The sequence below is a fragment of the Salmo salar genome, chromosome 09, assembly GCF_965601325.2.
Source record: "Salmo salar chromosome 09, fSalSal1, whole genome shotgun sequence".
NCBI lineage: Eukaryota > Metazoa > Chordata > Actinopteri > Salmoniformes > Salmonidae > Salmo > Salmo salar.
Window position 1 is genome coordinate 21866347 of NC_138299.1, and position 26740 is coordinate 21893086.

At 41.5% G+C, this 26740-nt stretch overlaps 1 protein-coding gene across 3 annotated transcripts; it reads left to right on the forward strand.

Moving 5' to 3' along the window:
* The first annotated feature begins 1312 nt into the window (after nt 1-1312).
* On the forward strand, nt 1313-24617 carry LOC106611065 (RAS guanyl-releasing protein 1). Of its 3 annotated transcripts, none has more exons than XM_014210924.3 (17): nt 1313-1578; nt 2299-2465; nt 8169-8274; nt 9889-9951; nt 11014-11145; nt 11305-11458; nt 11626-11799; nt 19050-19166; nt 19294-19569; nt 19662-19742; nt 20061-20165; nt 20408-20517; nt 20954-21098; nt 21364-21400; nt 21899-22021; nt 23128-23507; nt 23655-24617. In XM_014210924.3, the coding sequence occupies exons 1-17, from the start codon at nt 1436-1438 to the stop codon at nt 23793-23795; spliced, it is 2454 nt and encodes an 817-aa protein (XP_014066399.1). In that variant the 5' UTR covers nt 1313-1435; the 3' UTR covers nt 23796-24617. The 3 variants fall into 3 exon arrangements, with proteins under 3 accessions (XP_014066399.1, XP_014066397.1, XP_014066398.1); XM_014210922.3 differs by having other exon boundaries at nt 1314-1578; nt 21899-22060; XM_014210923.3 differs by having other exon boundaries at nt 1314-1578; nt 21899-22033.
* Nucleotides 24618-26740: the final 2123 nt, after the last annotated feature.

A 26740-nucleotide genomic window follows, 5' to 3' on the forward strand; every position in this document is an offset into this window, starting at 1 on the left:
GTAAGCAGTCTATTGACAATATTTGACAGCAATCCATGCTTTGGTTTAGTTTACCTGGCACTGTTTTCAAATGCTAACGTTATAAAATGTAGGTACAAATCCCATCCAAGTCCTGGTACCGATATTGCCAAAATCATCCTAAAACATTAGCATTTGGAAACAGTACCTGGGAAATAAAACCAAACCATGGATCGCTGTCATCCCACTGGGCAAAAACTGGTTAAATCAACATTGTTTTCCAATGTCATTTCAACAAAACAAAAAAAGTGATGTTGAATCAATGTGGAAACCTGATTTGGATTTGCAAAAAGTCATCAACATAAGGGATTTTTTTTTTTTTTTAACACAACTTTTAACCTAAACCCAATGACATGGTGACATTTTCTGTTGATTTCATGTTGAATTCCCATTAGTTGACAACTCAACCAAATGTAAATCTGTGCCCAGTGGGATACCTTGTCCATAGACTGCTTACAGTGTAAGCAAACCAACGTGTAATTTGGGTTAACTATCCCTTTAAGTCAGAGAGTGAGTGACATGTTGTCTACTCCATGGGAACATTTCTAACATACAGTTTATCTATCTCCCTGTCTGGACATGTGTGATTAGTCCCAACACAGCAGGCTTACAGAAACATCCTCATAGGGGGGCGATGTCTAGTAGAGAGCTATGACTAAAAGGAAGACCCCACCTTTCCTGTGCTGCAGGCACGGCAATGCAGCAATATATGAAGTTGTGGTGGCTAATTCCAGGGAGCCTGAAACTACTAGTCATGGGATGATGGACATAAAGGTTAGGGAGACTGTGAATAAACCTGCCAACTCTGATTAACAAACTGACACAAACCTATTGCTGTGAATAAACCTGCCAACTCTAATAAACTGACACAAACCTATTGCTGTGAATAAACCTGCCAACTCTAATAAACTGACACAAACCTATTGCTGGAATCCATGTAGTTATTGCACACTTAACTTAATTGTGATAAAAGTGGTTTAATAAAAAAAAATATCTAAATAATCAATGTAAGAACAGATATTGCACACAGCCTATTGCACACGTAACTTAATTGTGATGAAAGTGATAAGATTTTAAATAATCAATGTAAAAACAGATATCTCATATCCAATTGGACATAGGCTTACTGTAACAACAATTTAATCATGACTCATGCTTTAATGACGACAAATCACTAAACAATGGCAATAGGTTCATAAAGAAATGGGTTAGGCTGCCTACTCATTCTACTAATTTGAGCTCTTGCGCATAAATTACTGAGGAGTGAGTCGCATCACCAAAACAACTTTTGTTCAAGTGCGTTTACGCCCACACAGACACAGCACGATGCATCTTAATTTGTGCCATCCTCAATGACAAGTCAAAACAATGGTGAGCTCCCCACCGGCGCGCGGCCGCACACTGAACGAAGCACGCAATGAAAATGCTCTCATCGAAACGGACACAGATGGATAGCCTCGTTCAACCACTTGTTGCCCAGTATCTCGCTATGGGATGCCAATCCAAAGAAAATGGGCAAAATGAAAATGTGGGATCAAATGGAAAGGAAAAAGAACATCCGTAAGTTATTTTATAACGAACTCCTGTATTTGTGAATGAACTGAATATGTTTATGAAGCGCATTACGCAGACAGTTGAAATAGCCTACAGCAAATATCGTTTTGTCAATTTGAAACATACGCAATTATAAAACCTTTATTGACACCGAATAAACATTATGATCTTGTTGATTTAGAATGTAAATCAAACTTTTGGTGGTTCTTAGTCATACAATAACTTTATGAGTGCAACAATTCCGTCCCTTGCGATTTATAAAAGCATCGACCAGGACGCACAACTGTTACACTCTCAAAACATATTCTCTAAAGCCTGTCTTCTCTCTTTAGAATTTTGTTCCATAGTTAGCCTATAGATTGGAAAGTGTATAGAACAAATGGCATGCATGGCATCCTCACTGTTTATCAGCCAACTGTTTATTTAGTGGTTCCTATAATAGAAGTCGGCAATCAACAATGATTTCCCCAAAAGGAAGGAAATGAGAACAATAGCAAAGCTACCTTAACTATAAGATACCAGGTATGAAACACTTGAGTATAGTATAATGACCTGAAAAGTGTTGTGTTATATTTGCCTGTGTGATTTCTTTAGGATTAACATGTAGCATTTTCATTGTGTTGTCTACTTCAATATTGTATGCACTGCATGCTATAAATGACCACACAGCTGTGCTCTCTACACCTCCCTCCACCTCACGCCCTCTCTCCTCCACTGCCCCTCCAGACGGCCCTCTCTCTCTAAGGTCTGTCCGCCTGTGCCTGCTCGGCCTCAGCGGTTCAACAGGCCCAATCTGGCCCAGATGACCCAGGGCAAGGTCATGATGTCTCTGGGACACTATACCAAGGGGGCGAGCTGGGAAGAGCTGATCCAGGCCTGTATCCAGTCCTTCGGTGAGTCACTGTGTTCTGGGCTGCTCTTGTGTTTCTGCCAGTAATACTATTGGTAACTGAATGATAATACTGAGTTTATATGATTTCACAATACTGAATATGCGCAGCATATTTTCCTTTTTTGTATGAAAAAAGTTGTTTTTTTTAAATGAAAATGAGAAGCATGTCATATTTGAGTTTGTTGTTGAGCTATACAAAATGGTTGTGCAGGTCAAGATCATTGTCATTAGTTATGTTGTCAGTTTATAGCATCCGCTTCATTTCCCTTTTTAAGTGACGTTGAACTTCAGTTTTTCTTTAAATCAGTAGGGTGAATGTTTCCTGGAAGCACCTGTTTCTCTCGGCCTCTAGCTGTTTGATGTTATTAAGAGATCCTGTCTCCATGAAACTGTTACCATTTACAAGGTCTCTCTAATTAGCCTATAGGGCTAGGATGAAACAAACAGACCGCATTTAAAGACTTTTCTCTTTTATGAACTAGCCTCTATTTGTTGTCTAACAATATGGTTGTCAGTCTTTGCATTTGAGATGAGACAGGGATTTGTTTTTATTTAAGTTTATTTGGCAGGGACAATGCACAACAAAACATACGTCTCAGAGCACTGAGATATGATGCGTCACACCAGATTTAGTTATTAGAATATTACGATCACTTTCACGAAAATGTTAAGTATATATTTTCACCTACACACAGGGTGCCCTGGGCAAGTGACTATTCCATTTCTCGAAGACTATATTTAAGTGATAATGCCCAATAAACCAGTGTTTTGAGGATATATTGGCACTGGTGTTGTTAGGCCCGAGAAAGTCGAGATATCCTCAAAACACCAGTTTCAAAGGGCATTATCACTTTTATACAACGGGTTACCAACATATTCAAATAATGATTGACATATTTTCATTAGACACGACCCAGTCGTTCAGTCTTTTTGTTCTGCATCTATGGACGCGACCCAGTCGTTCGTTCTAAATGTTCCATTGCCATACTGGCTGGCAACGTTCTTATCCCTTGCTTGCTAGCTAGCCAACTACGGCTAACTTACAGTCATGTCAAACAGTCGTGACAGTCACGTGCAGCCAGAATGAGTAGCTGCCTTTGCATTTGTTTAAGCTGTTTTGTAGTGACATTTATTTGGATACATCCATAACAATGAGCTAATGAGGCGTGATTTCGCCTGGCATAGAAAATGTGCTCACTTGTCAGGACACTTGTTCAGAGGAGCTAGCCAACAACACAGCTACAGTAATACAATCACTTCAAACTGAAGCTGGAAAGACTGAAAATTAGCTGTGTTTTGTTTGACCTTTTTTCAATTGACCTTTTTTTGTATACAGCGCCTTGACCTTTTCCACAGTTTGTTACGTTACAGCCTTATTCTAAAATGTATTAATTCGTTTTTTCCTTCATCAATCTACACACACAATACCCCATAATGACAAAGCAAAAACAGGTTTTTGGAATTTTTTGCAAATGTATAAAAAAACAAAAAACTGAAATATTACATTTACATAAGTGTTCAGACCCTTTACTCAGTACTTTGGTGAAGCATCTTTGGCAGTGATTACAGCATCAAATCTTCTTGGGTATGAATCTACAAGCTTGGCACACCTGTATTTGGGAAGTTTCTCCCATTCTTCTCTGCAGATCCTCTCAAGCTATGTCATATTCGATAGGGAGCGTTGCTGTACAGCTATTTTCAGGTATCTCCAGAGATGTTAGATCGGGTTCAAGTCCGGGCTCTGGCTGGGCCACTGAAGGACATTCAGAAACCACTCCTGAGTTGTCTTGGCTGTGTGCTTAGTGTCGTTGTCCTGTTGGAAGGTGAACATTTACCCCAGTCTGAGGTCCTGAGTGCTCTGGAGCAGGTTTTCATCAAGGATCTCTGTGCTCTGTACAGCAGGATATTGAATTTCAATTTTGAAACAATGTTGCAAATGTCGAAGAGACAGACAGGAAGATTTTTACAAATCTCCGCTGTTGAAAACAAAATGTTAGTCTAAAAGAAAAGTGAGATAATGTCTAGATGCATTTTATAGTGGAGATCAAGTTTATAAGTTGCCTCGCTGGGCTAATGAGACAGTGGATTGCACAGTCAGATGGAACAGAGTACATAGGCATTTTAACGTCATAGATTTAGCCGTTGGTAACTTATGGAATAGACACCGGCTGGATTGCGATTTTACCCAATCAGCATTCAGGGTTAGACCCACCCATTGTATAACATTGTATGTGGATCTACTGCAACTATGCCTGCTCTGAATATGGTACAGTATAACAAAATCATTCACCAACTGAAGTATTGATTCTGTCACGTCCTGACCAGTGAAAGGGGTCATTTTGCCATAGTAGAATGGTCAGGGTGTGGCAGGGGGGGGCCGAGTGTGGCCGAGTATGGTTTCCAATCAGAGGCAGGTGTCTTTCGTTGTCTCTGATTGGAAGCCATACTTAGGCAGCCTGTTTTCCTTTGGGTTTTGTGGGTGGTTGTTTTCTGTTTAGTATGTTAGGATACCTGACAGAACTGTTTGGCTGTCATTAGTTTTTTCTTTGTGAAGGGCTTTTATCATCCAAAAATAAAAGATGAGCACTCAACACGCCGCGCCTTGGTCTGTTCACTACGACGCCTGTTACAGATTCAGTAGACATGGAATGTGATTTAAGGATATCACATTAGTAATACATTGACTTTGTCCATTTACATGTATTTATATATTCTGTATATTGGCTGCAATATGGACGCTGTCAAAAACCCTATCAAGATACCCTGTTAAATGAGAATAATGTGCCCTACTAAGTTGTCTGGAGTGCTCTCAAAGTTATGGTGATTATCTATTGGAAGAGGCAAGAATTCTGATTGCTGTTGCTTGGAGACACAAATGGAGTGAAGAGCGAGTGATGAGGAGGTGGTACAGTGGACTGAATACAGAGAGTGACATCCCTTACTTACAGTTATCTGTCAAGGAAAAGAATGGCAGAATAATAGCTGGCTTTTCATTTAGGATTTATACAAAATATATCAGCCATGTTAATCAAGTGGGTGCTTTTCTAAAGCTCCTTTTACAATGTCTTTTAGGAGAATTCATCCATATGGTTTACTAACAATATGTGTTGAATGACTGAAATTGTCATTGAATTTCCAAATCAGACTTCACAGGTCATTGAGAGAAATTCCGATCCTTTCAAGGAAATCTAGTCTACAGTAAGGAGATAAACATGCAAGTGTTTTGAATCCAAGTTAATAAGAGGGTACAAAATGGAGCTACCTACTGTAGTACATAGAGGTCAAACAGGGCGGAGCGTTCCCCAGCAGCTGCTGTCTCACATCAGAGGCTGACCCCCCAGGTCCTGGGGCTCCTGGGGCTCCGGCACCTTTTCAAATGTGAGAGCACACGTAAGAGTCATTTGAAAGATTGGGCTAGCAGCAGCCGGGCAAAGGTCAGCTACCCAAAAGGCCATTCTCAGATGCTGACCACTCTTTGAAATGCAGAGCACCAAGGGGTGGGGATCAATAATGTTTGACATCATCATTCACCCCCAAGTCCACGCCCCACAGTTCCACTTACCCACAGTGCCCAAAGTCTCTACACTATCGTAATGTTAATGGACAGCAATAAGCATTGCAGAGATTTGAAGGCCTCAATCGTGGAACCCATTTTGAATTAAATACATTTTCCATGTAAATCATGTATGATGCAGGCACACAACCTGTGAATCTCACAAAGAGATATCCACTGCAGGCTCGGATGTACTGTAGACGCTAATGTGAAAAACCTCTGTGCCTATGGTGGTCAACATATGTTTAAACACTTATGGAGCATCATGGCTGTTTGTGGATATTAAATCAATTTCCTGTACTCTATTGTTCTACATGTACTGTAGGCCTACAGCATGTTGAGCCAACATAAGGCACATGCAATAGAGAGTGTGCAACTAATAATGACATGGAAATCTCTGGGGCCTCTTAGACTGTTCCTTACCGACTCTTTCATGTGTACATTAGAGATAAGCATTGAGCTGACTGAGGAAAAACAAAATGATCATCCATCCCATTAGCCCAACCTCTGTCAAAACAAGGAAAGACTCCTTTCACCATGGCTATGCTGATGAATGCCTACGATAATAAAAACCCTCAAAGGCAACGCTCCCTGAATTTTACTGTGTTTGTCATCACATCCCTTGTCCTATCCCAGTGCAGCCTGCTGCTGCTTTCCTAACTTTTCACTGTGAGTAAGACAGAGGGGATTTCCTCAGCAATTAGCCCCATCTGGGTTGGTAGGGAGGTGATGTAAAATGATGAAGTAATTGTTTACCTGGTAGTGAATCAAAAGCCCTTCTTTTTATTTTAGATGATTTTAGAGCATAACTTGCTTATATGATTGCAGCAATTAAAAAAACATTAAGTTTGTATAAGTAGAGGAAGGATAGAGTTGAGTTGTTTTGCATCACCGTCCTTAAACTTAGTATAAAGCTTCAAACATATGACAACAGTTTCCCCTCAGAACAGTCTAATCATGTATATGATTTTCGAGATATTTATTTTCACTCATGACAGTTTTTCATACAGTAAGATTATGTTTGTGTATCATTGCTGGGAAGGTGACTTTTCATTGACATTGATCATTGGGGCGTTGTAGCCCTTGTTGGGACCAGTAAATAGAACACTGCCGTACCAGTGGTGCAGGATATGAGAGAAGGATTAGCTGCCTGCTGAAGTTGGCCCAGTGAGATAGATAACAAAGATTAGAAAGGACTATGTCGTCATCGTGTCTGAGGTATTTCAAGTCGATATGGGATATGTGGGGACCCATGGAAACTGGTATCCTTGTGTGGCATTAAGACAATGCCAGCTGCTGATGTTCAAAAGTTAAACACCATTTTAATGGATTCGTCAAGGTGCTGTCTTAGCTACGATTTCCAGAAAATCACTGGCAGATTGTTTACCTGCAATGGAAGAGATCAGAAGCATAGCAAAGAGGTTGTCATTTGCTATCCGATAGACAAATATGCTTATAAACAACATGTTACAGAGGACCAAGAGAAAGGCTAATGTAGTTAGAAATGGAATCTGCAATTGCTACTGTGTGGATACAGCTAACAATGTATTCCTTGAGATGTTTTCCACAACGTCATATCCTTTTATCTCCAGTGCCTCTAGGGTCAAAGCTGTTTGAGTAGATGACAGAGATGGTGGCTGAAGGTTCCTGTGATGTCATAAGTGTTGGCAGAGATATAGGGAGGCGGTCACAAAGACAGGAAGTGAGATACGACAGAGAAAAGTAGACCACAGAAAATTCACAATACCACCACAGGAAAAGCAGAGACATTCAGAGATGGTGTATACACGTAGAGATTTGCAGTTGACACAAAACTGGCATGTTATTGAGTTCATGGTTGCATAGCACACATTTAAAAAAAATAAAGGTATGCTCTTTTGAGGTTGATTTGTATCATAATTTGACTGCAGACTTGTGGCTGAATGGAATCAGGAAGTTTTAATGGTTAAATCCCATTGTTTTGTTGACATTCTGTAGCATGACATGACTGCTAGATTTGGTTATCAGAGAGCTACGGTAGCATTGGACACTGATATGCAGAAATTATTTTCTTGTCCATATGAAATCTCAACCATCTATAGTAGATTATTGGCATTGTGATCGGCAACAGCATGTCTGTTGACGTGCTCCATGTGTTGTGCTCTCTTTCAGACACGGAGGGCTGTGTATGTGGGAGCAGCCACCTGATGAACATCACCCTGACCATGCACCGACTCCTCATTTCTTCCAGTGACCTCCTGGAGAAACTCATCTCCCTATATCCTTTACCAAGCAGACCCAATGTTCTACGGCTCTTCCACTACAGCAAAAACTATTATCGAGTTGGCACCAGGACCTGACCAATCTGTTGTGCCAAACATGGGATCTTTACCGCCTGTGCAGCGCTGTTTTGTGATCTGGTTGTCAGTAGCAACGGCCAATTAAGATCCAACTTGGCTGACAAGGTGCCATGCCATCGACTCCTCTCTCCTACCAGCAATGTGACCATCAATATGTGTGCACCCCAATTCTGTATTGCTGTACTATAGAGCCTCTAAATGTCTTTGTTAGCTCCAGTATACATCACCATGTTCTGTTTCCAATCCAGTGTCTTCCAGGTACCTTAGTCTTTCTATTACCATCTTAGCTATACAAAAAGCACAATTCATCCCAATTTAATTCCCCCTCTTCAGGTCTGGTGTAAAAAGGCCACTGTAGCTGCCTATTTTCTGTTCTGAATGAGCAGTCTGTAATCTAGGGCTCCATTCAACAAAGAGCTCTGACGTCACAAAGCCCAGAGGAGCGGCAGTACTGGCACAGTGAGGAGGGTACTAAGGCTAGGGGCTTCAGGTGTTAATTACCTCTTCCCAGACTGAAGCCCTCTTCAGTTCTTTTTAAACACAGCCTCTCAGCTGCCCAAGGAGGCTCGCTCACCAAAACCCACGTCACACCTCAAGATGCACTGTGCGTCCTGCCCTCTATTTTCAACCCCTAAGCTCGTTCTGAGCTGAAGACCCAGAAGCATCAAATATGGTTAAGAGTGGCTTAGGAACAAGTGAAAGCACTGGAGCCATTAATGCCATTTATCGTAAAAACAATCTGGCTTTGCGATAGTGTGGGTGGCTCTTCATCTCCCATGACGCAACTAGCCTTTTTATGTGCATCACTTCAAGCTGATTTCTGCCAACAGAGTGCAGTGAGGCTCATAGTGTCAGGCTATTTTATTTTACCCCTGTTTTATATAATAAGAAGAATGGAGATGTTTTTTGAGTTAGGTACTCTGTACCTACCGAGCATATGGCACAGCAGCTTAGGTAATAAACTGTTCTCACACTCACAGCCATTGAGATGTAAAAAGTAACATTATGTCAGCTGTGTTTTTACCTGGTTGAGAGAACATGTTTTTACTCACTAAAAAAGGGTCCTCTGCCAGCACATCTTCTACAGGAATAGTGATTGTCTGTTGTGCATGTTTTAACAGACACTTTTATCCAAAGCAACCAAGGAATCCAACCCATAGCCCTGTAAACAACATGCTTCAACCAACTGAGCCATTGGAACCACACAACACCAGAATGATTCACTTGCTGATGCTCCTAACCAGTTCTCTTTTTTGTGGTCGCCTCCTCCCACACCACCAAATGTCACATCTGTTCGCCTTTTAGTTTTCCTATTGATGAGTTTCCTGCGCTAAATACATTAAACACCAGTTAGTAATTGTTTACTTAGATGAATAGACATTTGAATAGACTCTTTGTCCTGCACAGTGATCCAGATCCTTTATTCACTGATAAATCCCACATTCAGTTCCTGGTCTCTTCCCTGACTCTAAACAATGTGCACATTTTACTATACCAGTGAATCATAATGTGTCCTTAACTTGAGGTGTTACATTTAAAAGCGCCCTGGAGAGTAAGCAGTCCACAGAGTGTAAGAGGATCTGTTACTTCATTAGGTAAGTGTGTGTTCCCCCTGCAGTCGTCCTCATCATGCCACTACCACTGGGGTCTACTAAGGCCTCCACACAATAACTCACTGTTCAATTATTCTTATGAAAGGACATTAAAAGGGCTTATCCACATAACACCTAAATAATACAATATTCTATAACTGGGTTGATGGTTTAGGCCATGCTATTAGTGCATTTGCAAGAGCCTATAGTGTTGATTTCATGTTAGACAATATACAACTAGGGTTTAGTGTTTGAAGTATACGCCCAGTCGGTATTAGATAGAATGTCGCGGCCCCGCCCGCCTTGGGGGAAAATAACCCGTAGTTACCTAGGTTACCGCATTGGTTCCCTGCAAAAACGGGACTTTTTTCAAATGCAATTTCCTTGTTGTCTGCTTGTTTTAGTCAATTATAAAACTACATTTAAGAAAAGTACTTTTCAACATTTCCTGCTACGGTGCATTCTCACTACTTAGAAAAACGCAATATTGTAGGGCTTCCCTCATGCCCCTTTTTATGCGGCACTGGCAACCATGTGAGTGAGTTGCTACTGACCAGAACATTAAGCTAGTCAAGACCAACAACACAAACAAACAGACTATATAGCTACAAGTAGTGAGTGGAGTTACAAACGAACTATACTGAACAAGTTAAATGTCTTACCTGTTATGAAATGTTTTCCACACACATAGCTACAATTACCCTACTTGGACACCAGGTCCCCACAATTTCCCACTCTCCCACACCGCATAGCCTGAAGCCACATGGCTCTTCTCATATGCTCTATTTCGCTATGAGGGAGCATTGCAAACCGTAGGTCAAGATTTTTGACCTGGTTACATGTACATTGTACAACACAGCAGCTTTTCGGCATATTTTGTTATTTATGTATGACACAAAATCTACAACAAAGTTGGCTCTTTTACAATGGTGGTCAATGAGAAAGAATGTTGGTTTTCCACAATTTGTGGGCGTGGTTGAAGGGAATTCCTTCTTATGATGTGAATATCGACTCGGGGTATAGTATTTCATTGTGGTAAACAGTGTTATTGTCCATATCTTTCAGGTATTGGATCCAGGAGTTCTGGACGATGTTCCGGTTACACAGCAGCCTGTCAGACTCCATGGAGCAGTTCCAGGATCTGATCAGGGATCAGGGCCAGGAAAGGCTGTGCCCTCTCTTGCAGACTAAATGGATGTAAGTATTCCCGGTATATTACTGAACAGAATTCATGTCTCTCTTGAGGAAAGCATCTAGACTTACCTGAAAATGGCTTTACATGGTAATGGTTTCAAATGATGCCTGTGTAACACCTGTGTATTTACGGTCTATGTTGTTCACCATGTTGTGTCCCAGAAATGATAGGCACTGGTCTCAGAAGCCCAGTCAGAGGATCAAGGCTAACAGCAGTAAGAAGAGGAAAGTGTCTCTGCTGTTTGATCACCTGGAGCCCATAGAACTGGCTGAGCACCTCACCTACCTGGAGTTCAAGTCCTTCTGTAGAATATCAGTGAGTAGAGCCCGCCTGTATGTGATCGCTATAAACACTATGACATTCTGAAGATTGTCATAGCACATGCACTCTACTGTAGGTATTTCAAGGCATTCAAATGTGTTCTGCAAAACCTCTGTCCTTTTAGCAAAATGAGTCAGCATATGCTTTACTCTTTTTTCCAGTTTGCAGACTACCAGAACTACATCCGCAGCTGCTGCATGAAGGACAACCCCATGATGGAACGTTCCATTACGTTGTGCAATGGTATCTCCCAGTGGGTGCAGCTCATGGTTCTGAGTCGGCCTACAGCTCAGCTGAGAGCAGAGGTCTTCACCAAGTTCATCCATGTGGCTCAGGTATGGCCCTAACTATTCCTCCTCCAGAACCATTATCGACTAACTCTACAGTATATGTCTAGACAATAACAAAATGTCCACATACAAGGTGTTTAGCCCATGTTTTGTACCCTCATGAATTGTGTTTGTTCAATGTCTATATCTGGTACCTTTTCCTTGTATTAAACTAATGCATGTCTACCATATCGTACAGTGAAACCTTCAGTACCTACTACTGTACTGCAGCAGCACCATCATTTGTTGTTACATAATGCATATTAAAAGAGGGCTACTAATGACTCTCAAGAGCTCCATGATGGGCTTTTAGTGCATCAAAGATGCTGGCTAACAGTGAACATGTGCTCTGAATATAAACAAAGTACAGGCCTTCAGCACTAATGGATTTATCAGTGCTAAGTGCTAATACTGAGGATCTATCAGATGCTATGGGTTCCCTCCAAAAATGGAAAGGAACCGGGATTAGATGCGTTTCCTATAGAATTCGACTAGTTATTATCTGAGCGGTTGATGCCTCTTTTTCTCCCTATGATCAAGTCCTGTCTGGCGAAAACGCTTCCTCATACTTTACGTCTTGCAGCTATTACTTTACTGAAAAAGAAAGATCACACGTTGTGCTCCTCCCATAGACCAGTGTCACTTTTAAATGTTAATTATCATTTGATTGCTAAAATATTAACTCTGCGCCTAAGAGTCTGTGACCAATCTCATCCACACAGACCAAACTGGTTTTGTGCAGGGTCGTCTGTCCTGTGATAATTGACGTCTATATTTTGTAACTACATTCCAGTTATTGAAAAAGGTTACTAATAACTTGAAAAGAATGGACTTCCTTCCTATTTATCTTACGGCCAGCGTTAATGTCATCCAAAAGTCAATATTACCAAAATGTCTTTATTTGTTTCAGAATCTTCCAATTTCACCCCCTCTGCATTTATTCAAAAACATGCAAAGCCTATTTTCCTCAGTTATTTGGAATAACGAATCACCCAGAATTTGTCTGCAGGTCCTGTATCTTCCATATAAGGCGGGTGGTCTGAATTTACCAAACCTAAAAATGTACTATTGGGCAGCCCAACTCACCCAAGTTAAGCAATGGTTTTCTCCCGCATTAGGATTGTACCCTGCCCAAGAACTTATGACATTTTACCATATGAGCTGAAATACCTTAACTATTTTGGCCTGCATAAGAAGGTTACAAATAACCCAGTCATTTTTAATAGTATACAATAATACACGTATGGAAAGCAACTCATAAATTACTGGGTTACAATGCATCCCTCTCCCCTTTTGCTCCCATATGGAGACATCCCTGCTTTTAATTATGAGACATTTAGAACCTGGCACAACAAGGGTTTAAGGGAAATGTACCACCTCTTCCAGGATGGTACTACTACGAGAGACATTCTGAATTCCATCTGACCATTTGTTTCAATGTTTTCAAGTCTGAAGTATTGGTTCAATCAAGACAAGGTTCTCTTGTGGAATCCAAAGCATTGAAACGTGATGTCTTACTGAATAATAGTAAAACAAATTGTCAACTGTATTTCTGAAGTTTGTGATGTTAGATCATATGCTAGTAGACACAGATTTTACTAGATTAGGAACTATGACAACTACCGTCAGAGGAAGGTCCTACAGATTGTCTAAGACTCCAGCCACCCTAGTCATAGACTTCTCTCTGGTACCGCATGGCAGATGATACCGGAGCGCCATGTTGAGGTCCAAAAGGCTTCTTAACAGCTTCTTCCCCAAGCCATAAGACTCCTGAACAGCTAATCAAAGGGCTACCCAGACCCCTCTTTTACGCTGCTGCTACTCTCGGTTTATAATCTATGCATAGTCACTTTAACTCTACCTACATGTACATATTACCTCAATTACCTCGACTAACCGGTGCCCCCTCACATTGACTCTGTACCGGTGCCCCCTGTATATAGCCTCGCTTGTTATTTTACTGCTGCTGTTTAATTATTTGTAACTTTTATTTTCTATTTTTCACTTATCTATTTTTTTCTTAACTTCTTAAAGCGTTGTTGGTTAAGGGATTGTAAGTAAGCAGTTCACTGTAAGGTCTACACTAGTTGTATTCGGCGCATGTGACAAATACAATTTGATTTGAAATGGGAACAAGATTGACAGTTTGAAATAAGCAGAGAGATAATAATATGTTTGAAAGCACACAAACTCTCTGTTTCACAGAATTAACTATTCACCAGAAAAACTTCACAAAATGAATGCTGAACTGTCTTTTCTTTGTTGGCAATGTAAGAGGCAAAAGGGTACTTAATAATAACATGTTTTGGACTGTTTTAGGAATCAGTAAACACAATTTCAGAAAGTTTTTACAGATGTCTATCTCTCTCACGCCTGGCTTGTGTCTGTTTGGGACTAGTGAACTTGACCCCCAAAAAATATTGACCCGTCTGTCCTTGCGCCAATGTTTTTATAACATTACGCTGGAAATCAGATAGTCCCCCTACTTCAACACACTGGCTAAATGAAATATCTGGCTACATCCCTTTGAACAATATCTTCTATAATATCAAAGGCAGACCACATCATTTACAAAACATCTGGCATTCCCACATCCAGTTCATGGCAATAAGAGCAAATAAATAATGAGTGACATGTTTATTATTATAATGTATTGCTTGTTGATGTTTTTTTGTCTGATTGTATGCATTGCTGTCCCTTTTTTGGTACTGTATATGCAAGTACACGTGTGTATTATTTAATTAATTGTATTATGTGTTGAAATTGTATTTACACATGCTAAAACACACACACACACACACACACCACACACACACACACACACACACACACACACACACACACACACACACACACACACACACACACACACAGTGGGGAGAACAAGTATTTGATACACTGCCGATTTTGCAGGTTTTCCTACTTACAAAGCATGTAGAGGTCTGTAATTTTTATCATAGGTACACTTCAACTCTGAGAGACGGAATATAAAACAAAAATCCAGAAAATCACATTGTATGATTTTTAACTAATTAATTTGCATTTTATTGCATGACATAAGTATTTGATACATCAGAAAAGCAGAACTTAATATTTGGTACAGAAACCTTTGTTTGCAATTACAGAGATCATACGTTTCCTGTAGTTCTTGATCAGGTTTGCACACACTGCAGCAGGGATTTTGGCCCACTCCTCCATACAGACCTTCTCCAGATCCTTCAGGTTTCGGGGCTGTCGCCGGGCAATACGGACTTTCAGCTCCCTCCAAAGATTTTCTATTGGGTTCAGGTCTGGAGACTGGCTAGGCCACTCCAGGACCTTGAGATGCTTCTTACGGAGCCACTCCTTAGTTGCCCTGGCTGTGTGTTTCGGGTCGTTGTCATGCTGGAAGACCCAGCCACAACCCATCTTCAATGCTCTTACTGAGGGAAGGAGGTTGTTGGCCAAGATCTCGCGATACATGGCCCCATCCATCCTCCCCTCAATATGGTGCAGTCATCCTGTCCCCTTTGCAGAAAAGCATCCCCAAAGAATGATGTTTCCACCTCCATGCTTCACGGTTGGGATGGTGTTCTTGGGGGTTGTACTCATCCTTCTTCTTCCACCAAACACGGCGAGTGGAGTTTAGACCAAAAAGCTCTATTTTTGTCTCATCAGACCACATGACCTTCTCCCATTCCTCCTCTGGATCATCCAGATGGTCATTGGCAAACTTCAGATGGGCCTGGACATGCGCTGGCTTGAGCAGGGGGACCTTGCGTGCGCTGCAGGATTTTAATCCATGACGGCGTAGTGTGTTACTAATGGTTTTCTTTGAGACTGTGGTCCCAGCTCTCTTCAGGTCATTGACCAGGTCCTGCCGTGTAGTTCTGGGCTGATCCCTCACCTTCCTCATGATCATTGATGCCCCACAAGGTGAGATCTTGCTTGGAGCCCCAGACCGAGGGTGATTGACCGTCATCTTGAACTTCTTCCATTTTCTAATAATTGCGCCAACAGTTGTTGCCTTCTCACCAAGCTGCTTGCCTATTGTCCTGTAGCCCATCCCAGCCTTGTGCAGGTCTACAATTTTATCCCTGATGTCCTTACACAGCTCTCTGGTCTTGGCCATTGTGGAGAGGTTGGATTCTGTTTGATTGAGTGTGTGGACAGGTGTATTTTATACAGGTACCGAGTTCAAACAGGTGCAGTTAATACAGGTAATGAGTGGAGAACAGGAGGGCTTCTTAAAGAAAAACTAACAGGTCTGTGAGAGCCGGAATTCTTACTGGTTGGTAGGTGATCAAATACTTATGTCATGCAATAAAATGCAAATTAATTAGTTAAAAATCATACAATGTGATTTTCTGGATTTTTGTTTTAGATTCCGTCTCTCAGAGTTGAAGTGTACCTATGATAAAAATTACAGACCTCTACATGCTTTGTAAGTAGGAAAACCTGCAAAATCGGCAGTGTATCAAATACTTGTTCTCCCCATTGAACACACACACACACACACACACACACACACACACAGTTGAAGTCGGAGGTTTGCATACACCTTAGCCAAATACATTTAAACTCAGTTTTTCACAATTCCTGACATTTAATCCTAGTAAAAATTCCCTGTTTTAGGTCAGTTATGATCACCACTTTATTTTAAGAATGTTGAAATGTCAGAATAATAGTAGAGAGAATGATTTTTCAGCTTTTATTTCTTTCATCACATTACCAGTGGTTTACATACACTCAATTAGCATTTGGTAGCATTGCCTTTAAATTGTTTAACTTGGGTCAAACGTTTTGGGTAGCCTTCCACAAGCTTCCCACAATAAGTTGGGTGAATTTTGGCCCATTCCTCCTGACAGAGCTGGTGTAACGGAGTCAGGTTTGTAGGCCTCCTTGCTCACACACGCTTTTTCAGTTCTACCCACACATTTTCTATAGGATTGAGGACAAAGCTTTGTGATGGCCACTCCAATACCTTGACTTTGTTGTCCTTAAGCCATTTTGCAACAACTTTGGAAGTATGCTTGGGGGTCATTGTCCATTTGGAAGACCCATTTGCAACCAAGCTTTAACTTCCTGACTGATGTTTTGAGATGTTGCTTCAATATATCCACAGAATTTTCCTACCTCATGATGCCATCTATTTTGTGAAGTGCACCAGTCCCTCCTGCAGCAAAGCACCCCCACAACATGATGCTGCCACCCCTGTGCTTCACGGTTGGGATGGTGTTCTTCGGCTTGCAAGCTCCCCCCTTTTTCTTCCAAACATAACGATGGTCATTATGGCCAAACAGTTATATTTTTGTTTCTTCAGACCAGAGGACATTTCTCCAAAAAGTGCGATCTTTGTCCCCATTTGCAGTTGCAAACCGTAGTCGGGCTTTTTTATGGTGGTTTTGGAGCAGTGGCTTCTTCATGGCTGAGCGGCCTTTCAGGTTATGTCGATATAGGACTCGTTTTACTGTGGATATAGATACTGTTGTACCTGTTTCCTCCAGCATCGTCACAAGGTCCTTTGCTGTTGTTCTGGGATTGATTTGCACTCTTCGCACCAAAGTACGTTCATCTCTAGGAGACAGAACGTGTCTCCTTCCTGAGCGGTATGGCGGCTGTGTGGTCGCATGGTTTTTATACTTGCATACTATTATTTGTACAGATGAACGTGGTACCTTCAGGCATTTGGAAATTCCTCCCGAGGATGAACCACACTTGTGGAGGTCTACAATTGTTTTCTGAGGTCTTGGCTGATTTATTTTGATTTTCCCATGATGTCAAGCAAAGAGGCACTGAGTTTGATGGTAGGCCTTGAAATACATCCACAGGTACACCTCCAATTGACTCAAATGGTGTCAATTAGCCTATCAGAAGTTTCTAAGGCCATGACATAATTTTCTGGAATTTTCCAAGCTGTTTAAAGGCACAGTCAACTTAGTGTATGTAAACTTCTGACCCACTGGAATTCTGATACAGTGAAATAATCTGTCTGTAAACAATTGTTGGAAAAATGACTTGTGTCATGCAAAGTAGATGTCCTAACCGACTTGCCAAAACTATAGTTGTCAGAGTGTGCGCAACTGGTCGAAGGAAGTCAGTTGCAGGAGAGCAGAGATGAGTGAACAGGCACACTTTATTCAGGCAGAGGAAAATAGCCGGATGCAACTGCGCCACAACACTCTGGCCCAAGGAAAAAAGCGATAGCGCACAAATTACACAAATAGGTACAAATAACAAAACCACGGGTTACAACAATACCCGGAGCAAAACCAGCCTGTAGCGTCACATACGTAACGAACAAACAATACCACACACAGACATGGGGGGAACAGAGGATAATATACATGTAGAGTAATGAGGGGATGTAAACCAGGTGTGCGGGAAAACAAGACAAAACAAATGGAAAATGAAAGGTGGAGCGGCGATGGCTAGAAGACCGATGACGTCGACTGCCGAATGCCGCCCGAACGAGGAGAGGGACTGACTTCGGCGGGAGTCGTGACAAGTTTGTTAATTAACAAGAAATTTGTGGAGTGGTTGAAAACGCTTTTTAATGATTCCAACCTAAGTGTATGTAAACTTCCGACTTCAACTGTGTGTGTGTGTATACATAAACACACACACACACACACAAGTTTTCCATGGGAAAAATAACTAGTGGCTCTACTTGATCAAGTCTGGTTTATTATGCCTCTTCATCACTTCATTCACATGCAAAGCTGTGTTCTGAAGAGTAATGAGGAGCTGAGAGAGTTGGATGGAGAGGCAGAAGTCTGGAGAATCTCTCTGGGTTACATTAATGCACTAGTCAGCTGCCGCTCCTCTAACTCCTCTCAATGCATTCGACGCCAATGGGTTCCAGTGTCCCATAGCAGGGCCATAGGAATAATTAGGGAACTGAGAAAAGTTGGTGAAACATTTACTGGGGCGGCAGGTAGCCAAGTGGTTAGAGCATTGGGCCAATAAATGAAAGGTTGCTAGATCAAATCCCTGAGCTGACAATGTAAAAAAAATCTGTTGTTCTGCCCCTGAACAAGGTAGTTAACCCACTGTTCCTAGGCCGTCATTGTAAATAAGAATTTGTTCTTAACTGACTTGCCTAGTTAAATAAAGGTTCAACGAAAACTAGATTTGTACAACTGTATTATCTAAGATTGTAAGCAACAGTATTATGAGTGCCTAATGCAACCAACATTGGAGTGCTGCTTGTGGAGAGTGCTGTGGGTTGACACTGATTAAGGTTCAATTAGAATGTTCATATTTGTGTTTCCCAGAGCCTCCATCTTATGCACAACTTCAACACACTAATGGCTGTGGTGGGGGGCCTGTGCCACAGCTCCATCTCCAGACTTAAAGAGACCAGTTTGCATGTGTCCCACGAGGTCACCAAGGTACATTTATCTATAACATTATCATAACATGATCTATATTGATCAGTATGATGACAAACAGTATGTCTAAAATACAATACAAGGTAATAGTCGACAATATATTTTCCACTATCTCTTCTCTCCACAGGTGCTGAATGAGATGACAGACCTCCTGTCCTCCTGTAGGAACTATGACAACTACCGCCAGGCGTACAGCAGGTGTGCAGGCTTTAAGATCCCCATCCTGGGGGTCCACCTCAAGGACCTGATCTCAGTCAACGAGGCCATGTCAGACTACGTAGAGGACAACAAGGTGAATGTTCAGAAGCTCCAGGCTCTGTATAACCACATCAATGAGCTGATCCAGCTACAGCAGATCACCCCACAGCTCGACGCCAACAAAGACCTGGTCCACCTTCTCACGGTTAGTACACACCTAGGTACACAGTAATTCAAACTACTGTGTCTGTTGGTAAATGACCCTGGTCTCTGACCCTGTTGTCCTCTACTGCTCAGCTGTCCCTAGACCTCTACTACACAGATGATGAGATATATGAGCTCTCTTACACCAGGGAGCCCAAGAACAGCAAAGCACCCGTGAGTAAAAAGGGGGCATGAAAAACACTGGGGGAAATAAAACTGTTTGCGTAATGATTGAAGTAGAAAATACTCCTAGCCATAGCAAGTTCACTGTGTTATGGCTAGGGGTGTTTTCAATTTCAAAACATGTTTAATAATACTGACAAAAACCCAGTTTGCTCCAGTGAATCATGTCTGATGTTGCATATCATATTAACAAACCTATTGAAAGAGAATGAGCACTGGAGCTCTTTTTTAATTGGCCCATTTAACATCAGCAAAGTCTATTCTACATCTGCTGACAATGTTGTGATCATCTGTTTTGTTTTCCATCAGCCAGCCACCCCGTCTAGACCTCCAGTGGTTGTGGAGTGGGCATCAGGAGTGGCCCCAAAACCTGACCCCAAAACCATCAGCAAACACGTGCAAAGAATGGTGGATGTGAGTTGACAATACCAAGGGAAGGAATATGGACATAAACATAGTATTCTGTTTCATAAAAGCAGTAAATCATGTTTTAAATATTGTTATATCATGACTTATTTCCATTAATGTATACTACATACATTATTTCTCTGAAAGTTGTAGTTTTAATACTCTACCAGATCAAACTGAACAGAACTCTTTCCAGTTGATCTATTGTGCATCTCGTTACGATGTCTTGTGTCTCTTGTCCTCAACAGTCCGTGTTTAAAAACTACGACCATGATGAGAATGGCTACATCTCTCAAGGAGACTTTGAGAAAATCGCTGCTAGCTTTCCATTCTCCTTCTGTGTCATGGACAAAGAGAAGTATGTATATGGTTCCGTTGTTGCTGCATGGGCTCTCCTTTGGCACATTTGACAGTTCACACTAACAGCATGGGCTCATTTTTAACTGCAGAGAAAGGAAACTAAAGTGGAATCTGGGCCTGTAGCTACAGGAAACATAAATATCAACAGAACTATCAGCTAGCCATATGTCTCAGCCATGTCTCCTCATAGTCAACTCTCACTGTGGTCAACTGAAGTTAAATCACAAACTTCTTAACCAGTTAGCTGGTGGAGTGAAACTGTTGAAGTGAAATAAGGAAACCAAAACGTGCTAGTTTTGGTTCCTCTTATTTCAATGTGACATATAGAAGTATGAAATGAGGCCCAATATACTACATACAGTACATTGCAAACATACCATTTCTTATGAGACAGTTTGTTTACATGAGATATGCTTTGTGTTGTCCTGCTCCAGGGAAGGCCTCATCAGTAGAGAGGAGATCACAGCCTATTTCATGCGCGCTAGTGTCATCTGCTCCAAGCTGGGTCTTGGCTTTGTCCACAACTTTCAGGAGACCACCTACATGAAGCCCACCTTCTGTGACAATTGCTCCGGATTCGTAAGTCAAGACAGTACATTACAGCACTATGTCCTGATCTGTCTTTAGCTTAGCTGTAGGTCTCATTAGTACGGGCAGGAGTTTTTCCTGAACTTGTCGCCTGATCAGGAAAAACTCTGGGGCTTAGTTATAGCATACTCATCAACAATAGCAATGCTGTTACGGCTTTAAATTACTATTTAAACATGCACATTCCTCATTCTTAAATATGCATTACTTGTGTTATCTCCAAACAACCTTTTCAAATTCCTCTTTTCCATAACAGTTGTGGGGCGTCATAAAACAAGGCTACAGATGCAGAGGTGATTATTTATTTTTTATTGTTGCTGCGTCTAGACTGGAATATTCCATAATGTTTGCATAAATGTTATTCTGCACGTAGCTTACAGTTCAGTACTTTGTTGATAGGATACAATTGGGAGACTGCGAGGAGCAGGTAATGTGTAGCTATCTTGAGAAGAAGGTGCATTGTGTGGTTTCTATCATGCAGACTGCTAGCTGAATCCTGCAGCACATGAAAGTCACAACCACAAAACTTTTTACTCTCTTCCCTTTGAAACAGTCAGAAACACGCTGTTTGCATGGTAACATGCACGCAAAGGTCTGAAAACTGTTCTGTTCCACAGGCAACTGAGGGGAACGGAAGTTACATTATCTAGTAGGGTGCTATTGACAACAAAACAAAAACATGCATTCTCTGTGCAACCCAACATGACCATACAAGAATCCATTTTAAACCACCTCCTTTCCACCTCTGCCTGCTCTAACACGTCGTCTGCATTCTCTTGGCCTGTTCACAGACTGTGGGATGAACTGCCATAGGCTGTGTAAGGACCAGGTGGCGTTTGAGTGTAAGAAGAATGCCAAACTCAGCAGCACCTCTGAAGGTCCACTAACACCAGGCTCCACACCCGGCACTACAGGTGGGCCGGAAGGTGAGGAGGGACATACACACACGCATGGTAAATATGCTTGGGCCGTGATTGCACTCTCTGAGGGTGTCTCCGGTGGAGTTGGGATATGCAAACACCACATTTCCAATTTACACTGTATTAATGTGTGAAATAGCACAAATAAGCAAAATATATTTTTTATCACACATACTAAATTCTTTACCAAAATAGTGATAACCACATGTAGTGTAGCAGTAACCAACCAGAGTTGTGATTGCTAGTTGTGCTAGAAATCTAATGCAGCAGAAGGTCGCCATCTGCTGGTCTAGAAGTAATATATCCCTCTAGGTCTAGAAGTAATATATCCCTCTAGGTCTAGAAGTAATATATCCCTCTAGGTCTAGAAGTAATATACCCCTCTAGGTCTAGAAGTAATATACCCCTCTAGGTCTAGAAGTAATATACCCCTCTAGGTCTAGAAGTAATATACCCCTCTAGGTCTAGAAGTAATATACCCCTCTAGGTCTAGAAGTAATGTATCCCTCCAGGTCTAGAAGTAATATATCCCTCTAGGTCTAGAAGTAATATATCCCTCTAGGTCTAGAAGTAATATACCCCTCTACGTCTAGAAGTAATATACCCCTCTACGTCTAGAAGTAATATACCCCTCTACGTCTAGAAGTAATATATCCCTCTACTTGTGCTTACTACCAGTATGCAAAGTAAAGCATGTCTCGGATAGTCCTAAACTATACCATTCCATGTGGTAACCATTATTGACTGGAGTCACATATATTGCAAATACACAGGAAATATAAAGTCCCAAATCATTATTTGAAAGGTATGTCTTTGCAGGTGAGAGAGCAGGTTTAATCTAGTTTATGGAAAAGTAGCACAGCGTCTGGGTAGTTTCCCTATGTAGGTAGACTGTCATACTGCTCTCTAAAGTCAAGGACCTGCCTCACTGTAACACTGGATGTGCTTTCTGTGGTCAAACAAACACTCAGTTGACTTTTCCTTAACCTTATGAGATTCAGACTGTTTGCAAACATATCACTTCAAAACCAGAGAACTGATTGAAATGGGTTGAACAAGTCATTCAACTCTGATCATCTTTATGGTGTTGTTTGTGCTAGGCTCAGAAGAGGGGCCTTTCCCATACCCCTCAGAGGAATGTAGGGACTGGAGCCCTGACTCTGCACCCCCCTCCCATCTGAGGCTCCCCCCTAAGCTGTCCATGCCTGTGGGGGTCCACTGTAGCACCCAGACAGAGGGCCCCCCCGCCCCTGCCTCCCCTCCAGAGCCCAGTCGGCTACAGCCAGTACAGCCCTCTCTCCTGGCCCCTGTACCCTCCTCTCTCTTGGCCCCCGTATCCCCCTCCCTCACCCCATGCCCCAGTCCGGTGCCCCAACGCAAACAACGGGCCTATGCCAAGTGGGAGAACAGAACCTCTACAGTGCTAAAGTCCAGGGAGCCGGACGAAGACATAAAACCCAACTATGATGCTCTGGAAACGGTGAGATTCAGACACCACTACCTCTGGGTTACTGATATGTGTTCATTTGTGTACATTGAATGTACTACATTCTAACTTCTAGAGTTTTGAACGCAAGGTTAAACATTCCTAGAAATAAACAATGATGGTGAATGATGTTGTTCTCAGGAGAATCAGAAGCTTCAGAAGAACAACGAGACGCTGCGTAAGAAGCTGAGGGAGACGCAGCGCGAGGTAGAGATCCTGCAGACACTTCTGAAGAGGCACGCCCTGCACTCTGTGGTGGAGGACTCCTCCTCCTCCTCCTAGCCAGGAACGCCCCTCAGCAGGTCAGACACACCCACTCTATGACATCACAGGTGATGCTCAGCCCTCTTTCTCCAGAGCCACTGACAGTACTGTTTGTCTTAAAGGACCACAGCGCCACACAATCGAGATACACAGAGGGACCTAAAAGTCCCTGTGAGGAGACACTGTTACTCACATTGTTTTATGCCATGGGTACCTCACAGTACGGTACATACAGCCACTCTAATTACCAGTTGCAGCCAATTTGGGGTTATGAGGCATAGCCAATGAAAGTACCGTCCTAAATAGGACACAGCTAGTCAAAGCACAGTACCAGCCATTATGGAACATAGCCAATCAGTGTGACATTGGGTTTGGGACTCTGACAATTAGAATACCACACAGTATGGCAGAAAGGCCAGGACACTGGCCAAGTTCATTCAGGTGTACTGTGTAGTTATTATCCTGTCTAAAGTAATAACAAGGTTGCATATTGTAAATCCATGTGATTTCAATGTCACTGTCAATATTTATTGTTAAAACACTACAATACAGGTAGCTTTAGATAAATCATTGTTTTAGTCTTAATGTATGTAGGTGCAAGAAGACATTTTATAAAAAGACTACATTCAACCACAGTGTTCTTATGTATATTTCATCAGCTCAGTGCGGTCCATAGTAGCAATTAACATAATTTTAGATGTTTCACCAATGACATACCATGTAAATAACCTAACAATATGATATATTGTGGTGCCATCGTACCAGTAGTTTCTCTCAAGATGTCCTCTCTCAGTATTGCTGTCATAATGATTGTTATAATAAAGACATTTTCTCTATTAATCATGTTCGGTGAGATTTGTAACTCGGTGGGTGTCAAATTTATCTTCATTTGTATGGAACCTTAACAGTATGGAACTGACAGTAGCTGTGAAATAAGTTCCACTAGGGGTCACTAAACCCTCTAGAATATCAGCATAGCCTACCACTCTGCCTGCTTTCATGATGATTTGATGGTTTTTGCTAAGTTTTATTTTGTTTTCGTCAACTTTGCTAAAATAGAAAGTACCACTCATAGTAACTATACTATTTGCTGTATAAATGCCAATCTCTATTCAACCTCATCAGAATAGCTGTGAACCAGTGCCATTACCTCCTCAGTTGGTGGTTAATGGGAAGTTTAACAGGAAAAGAAGAAAGTTCTTCCATAATGTTAGAGAGCGGGGTAGCCTGGGCAGGGGGTTCTGCTCTTAAAGGGACAGGCTCCCTCGCCTTCAGAGGTTTGCTACGAAAAATGTATGAAAATGTATGCACTCACTACTTCAAGTCGCTCTGGATAAGAATGTCTGCTAAATGACAAAAATGTAAATGGAACAATAACGCTCCACCATTACAGTCAACAGGTGAGATTGTGACCACCTATATGGCATTAATAATAATAAGAGGATAGAGCAGTGTACATTTGGTGCCTATCTTTTGTGTCCCCTGTAGGTCAATAGCCTGCTGCTCATAATTAGTGCTGTGTTCGCATTTATATTTGACCTGGGGTCTCTGTAGGTAATTAGAGGTGCAGTCTTCTGTGGTGAAGAGTAGAGACACACATATCTCAGACCAAATCTGGCTTAACTTTAACTGAGGACAGACAATACTGCAGTACGGCACGTATTGTGTCTCTTAAAGGTCCTACAGATGTCGGATCTTAATTTGACTCCTTTCGTCGCAGGAGGACTGAATATTTAGAATCGCCTACAGGGAGCAGCTGGAAGCGGTGTTTGTAGGCTATACAACGACTTAAAGCTGCAATATGTCACTTTTTAGGCGACCCCCGAAATTCACATAGAAATATGAGTTATAGATCGATAATTCTCATTGAAAGCAAGTCTAAGAGGGGGTAGATCTTTTCTATGTGCGCTATTTCTGTACTTCTCATTCTTAAGTTTAGTTTGAGTCTTACTTTCGGTTTTGTACACCAGCTTCAAACAGCTGAAAATACAATATTTTTGGTTATGGAAAAGATATTTCACCGCGGTTTAGATAGCAAGTATAGTGTAGACAATCATTGTACTTGTTTTTCACATAAACTGAAATTAGGCAAACTATTAGAATTTTAGCAACCAGGAAATGGCGGAGTGGTTTCTGCATAGTGTACCTTTAAGTATGCTGGTCCATTGGGTGTCAGTTCGAGTAGACAATGGAGTACCACGGTATGAGTCATAATACCCATAAAACCTAGCGGTCAAACAGGGAAATGGTTCCAATCGTTTTTCCATCATTCATTTCCCATAGTGTTTAAAAAAATAAATAAAATAGAAGCACTTAAAGGGCTCTATTTTGTGTAGGCTTACCCTGGCGTGACGTTTGGATAACTGTGTAAATCTCTAAGACAAGGTGACTTTTATCAATATATTTGCCTGTATTTACTGCCCAAAAATGAAATGCTAATTAGCTGCTAATGTGGCTATCATAAAGAACTACAAATTTTGCAGTTGCAAAAACCATCAAGCGCTGGCTCTCATGAGGACTGCCACAGGAAAGGAGGACCAAGACAGCCAAATCAAGGCAAAGGTAAGAATCTCTGGATTAATGTTAGCTAAATGTAGTCATGAATGAATTTGCAAAATGTCTTTGATGAACAATTCTGTGACCTGTCTTGGGCAAGTTTTAAATTGACACAGTACCTGTTAGCAAAGGTGTCAGCTACAGATGACGTGCAGGAGCTTGCAGGGATTTGTAGTCTTTGATGCTAATTAGCATTTTCGAATCTGAGACTAAATATAGACGTATTTATATAGATAAAAGTCACCTTGTCTAAGAGATTGTGGTTATATTACCGTCACGCCAGGGTAAGCCTACATGAAACACAGCCCTTATTTTAAGTGTTTCTAAAATCCCCTATGGGAAAAATTAATGGTGGAAAAACTATTGAAACCTTTTCTGTTTGACCGCTAGGTTTTATGGGTATTATG

Bases quoted from the DNA above. Each gene is read 5' to 3' on its own strand.
- LOC106611065 (XM_014210922.3), top strand. From the start codon at position 1,436: ATGAAAATGCTCTCATCGAAACGGACACAGATGGATAGCCTCGTTCAA. The intron at 2,466-8,168 runs GTGAGTCACTGT...GCTCTCTTTCAG, and splicing joins GGCCTGTATCCAGTCCTTCG to ACACGGAGGGCTGTGTATGT. The intron at 9,952-11,013 runs GTAAGTGTGTGT...CATATCTTTCAG, and splicing joins AGGATCTGTTACTTCATTAG to GTATTGGATCCAGGAGTTCT.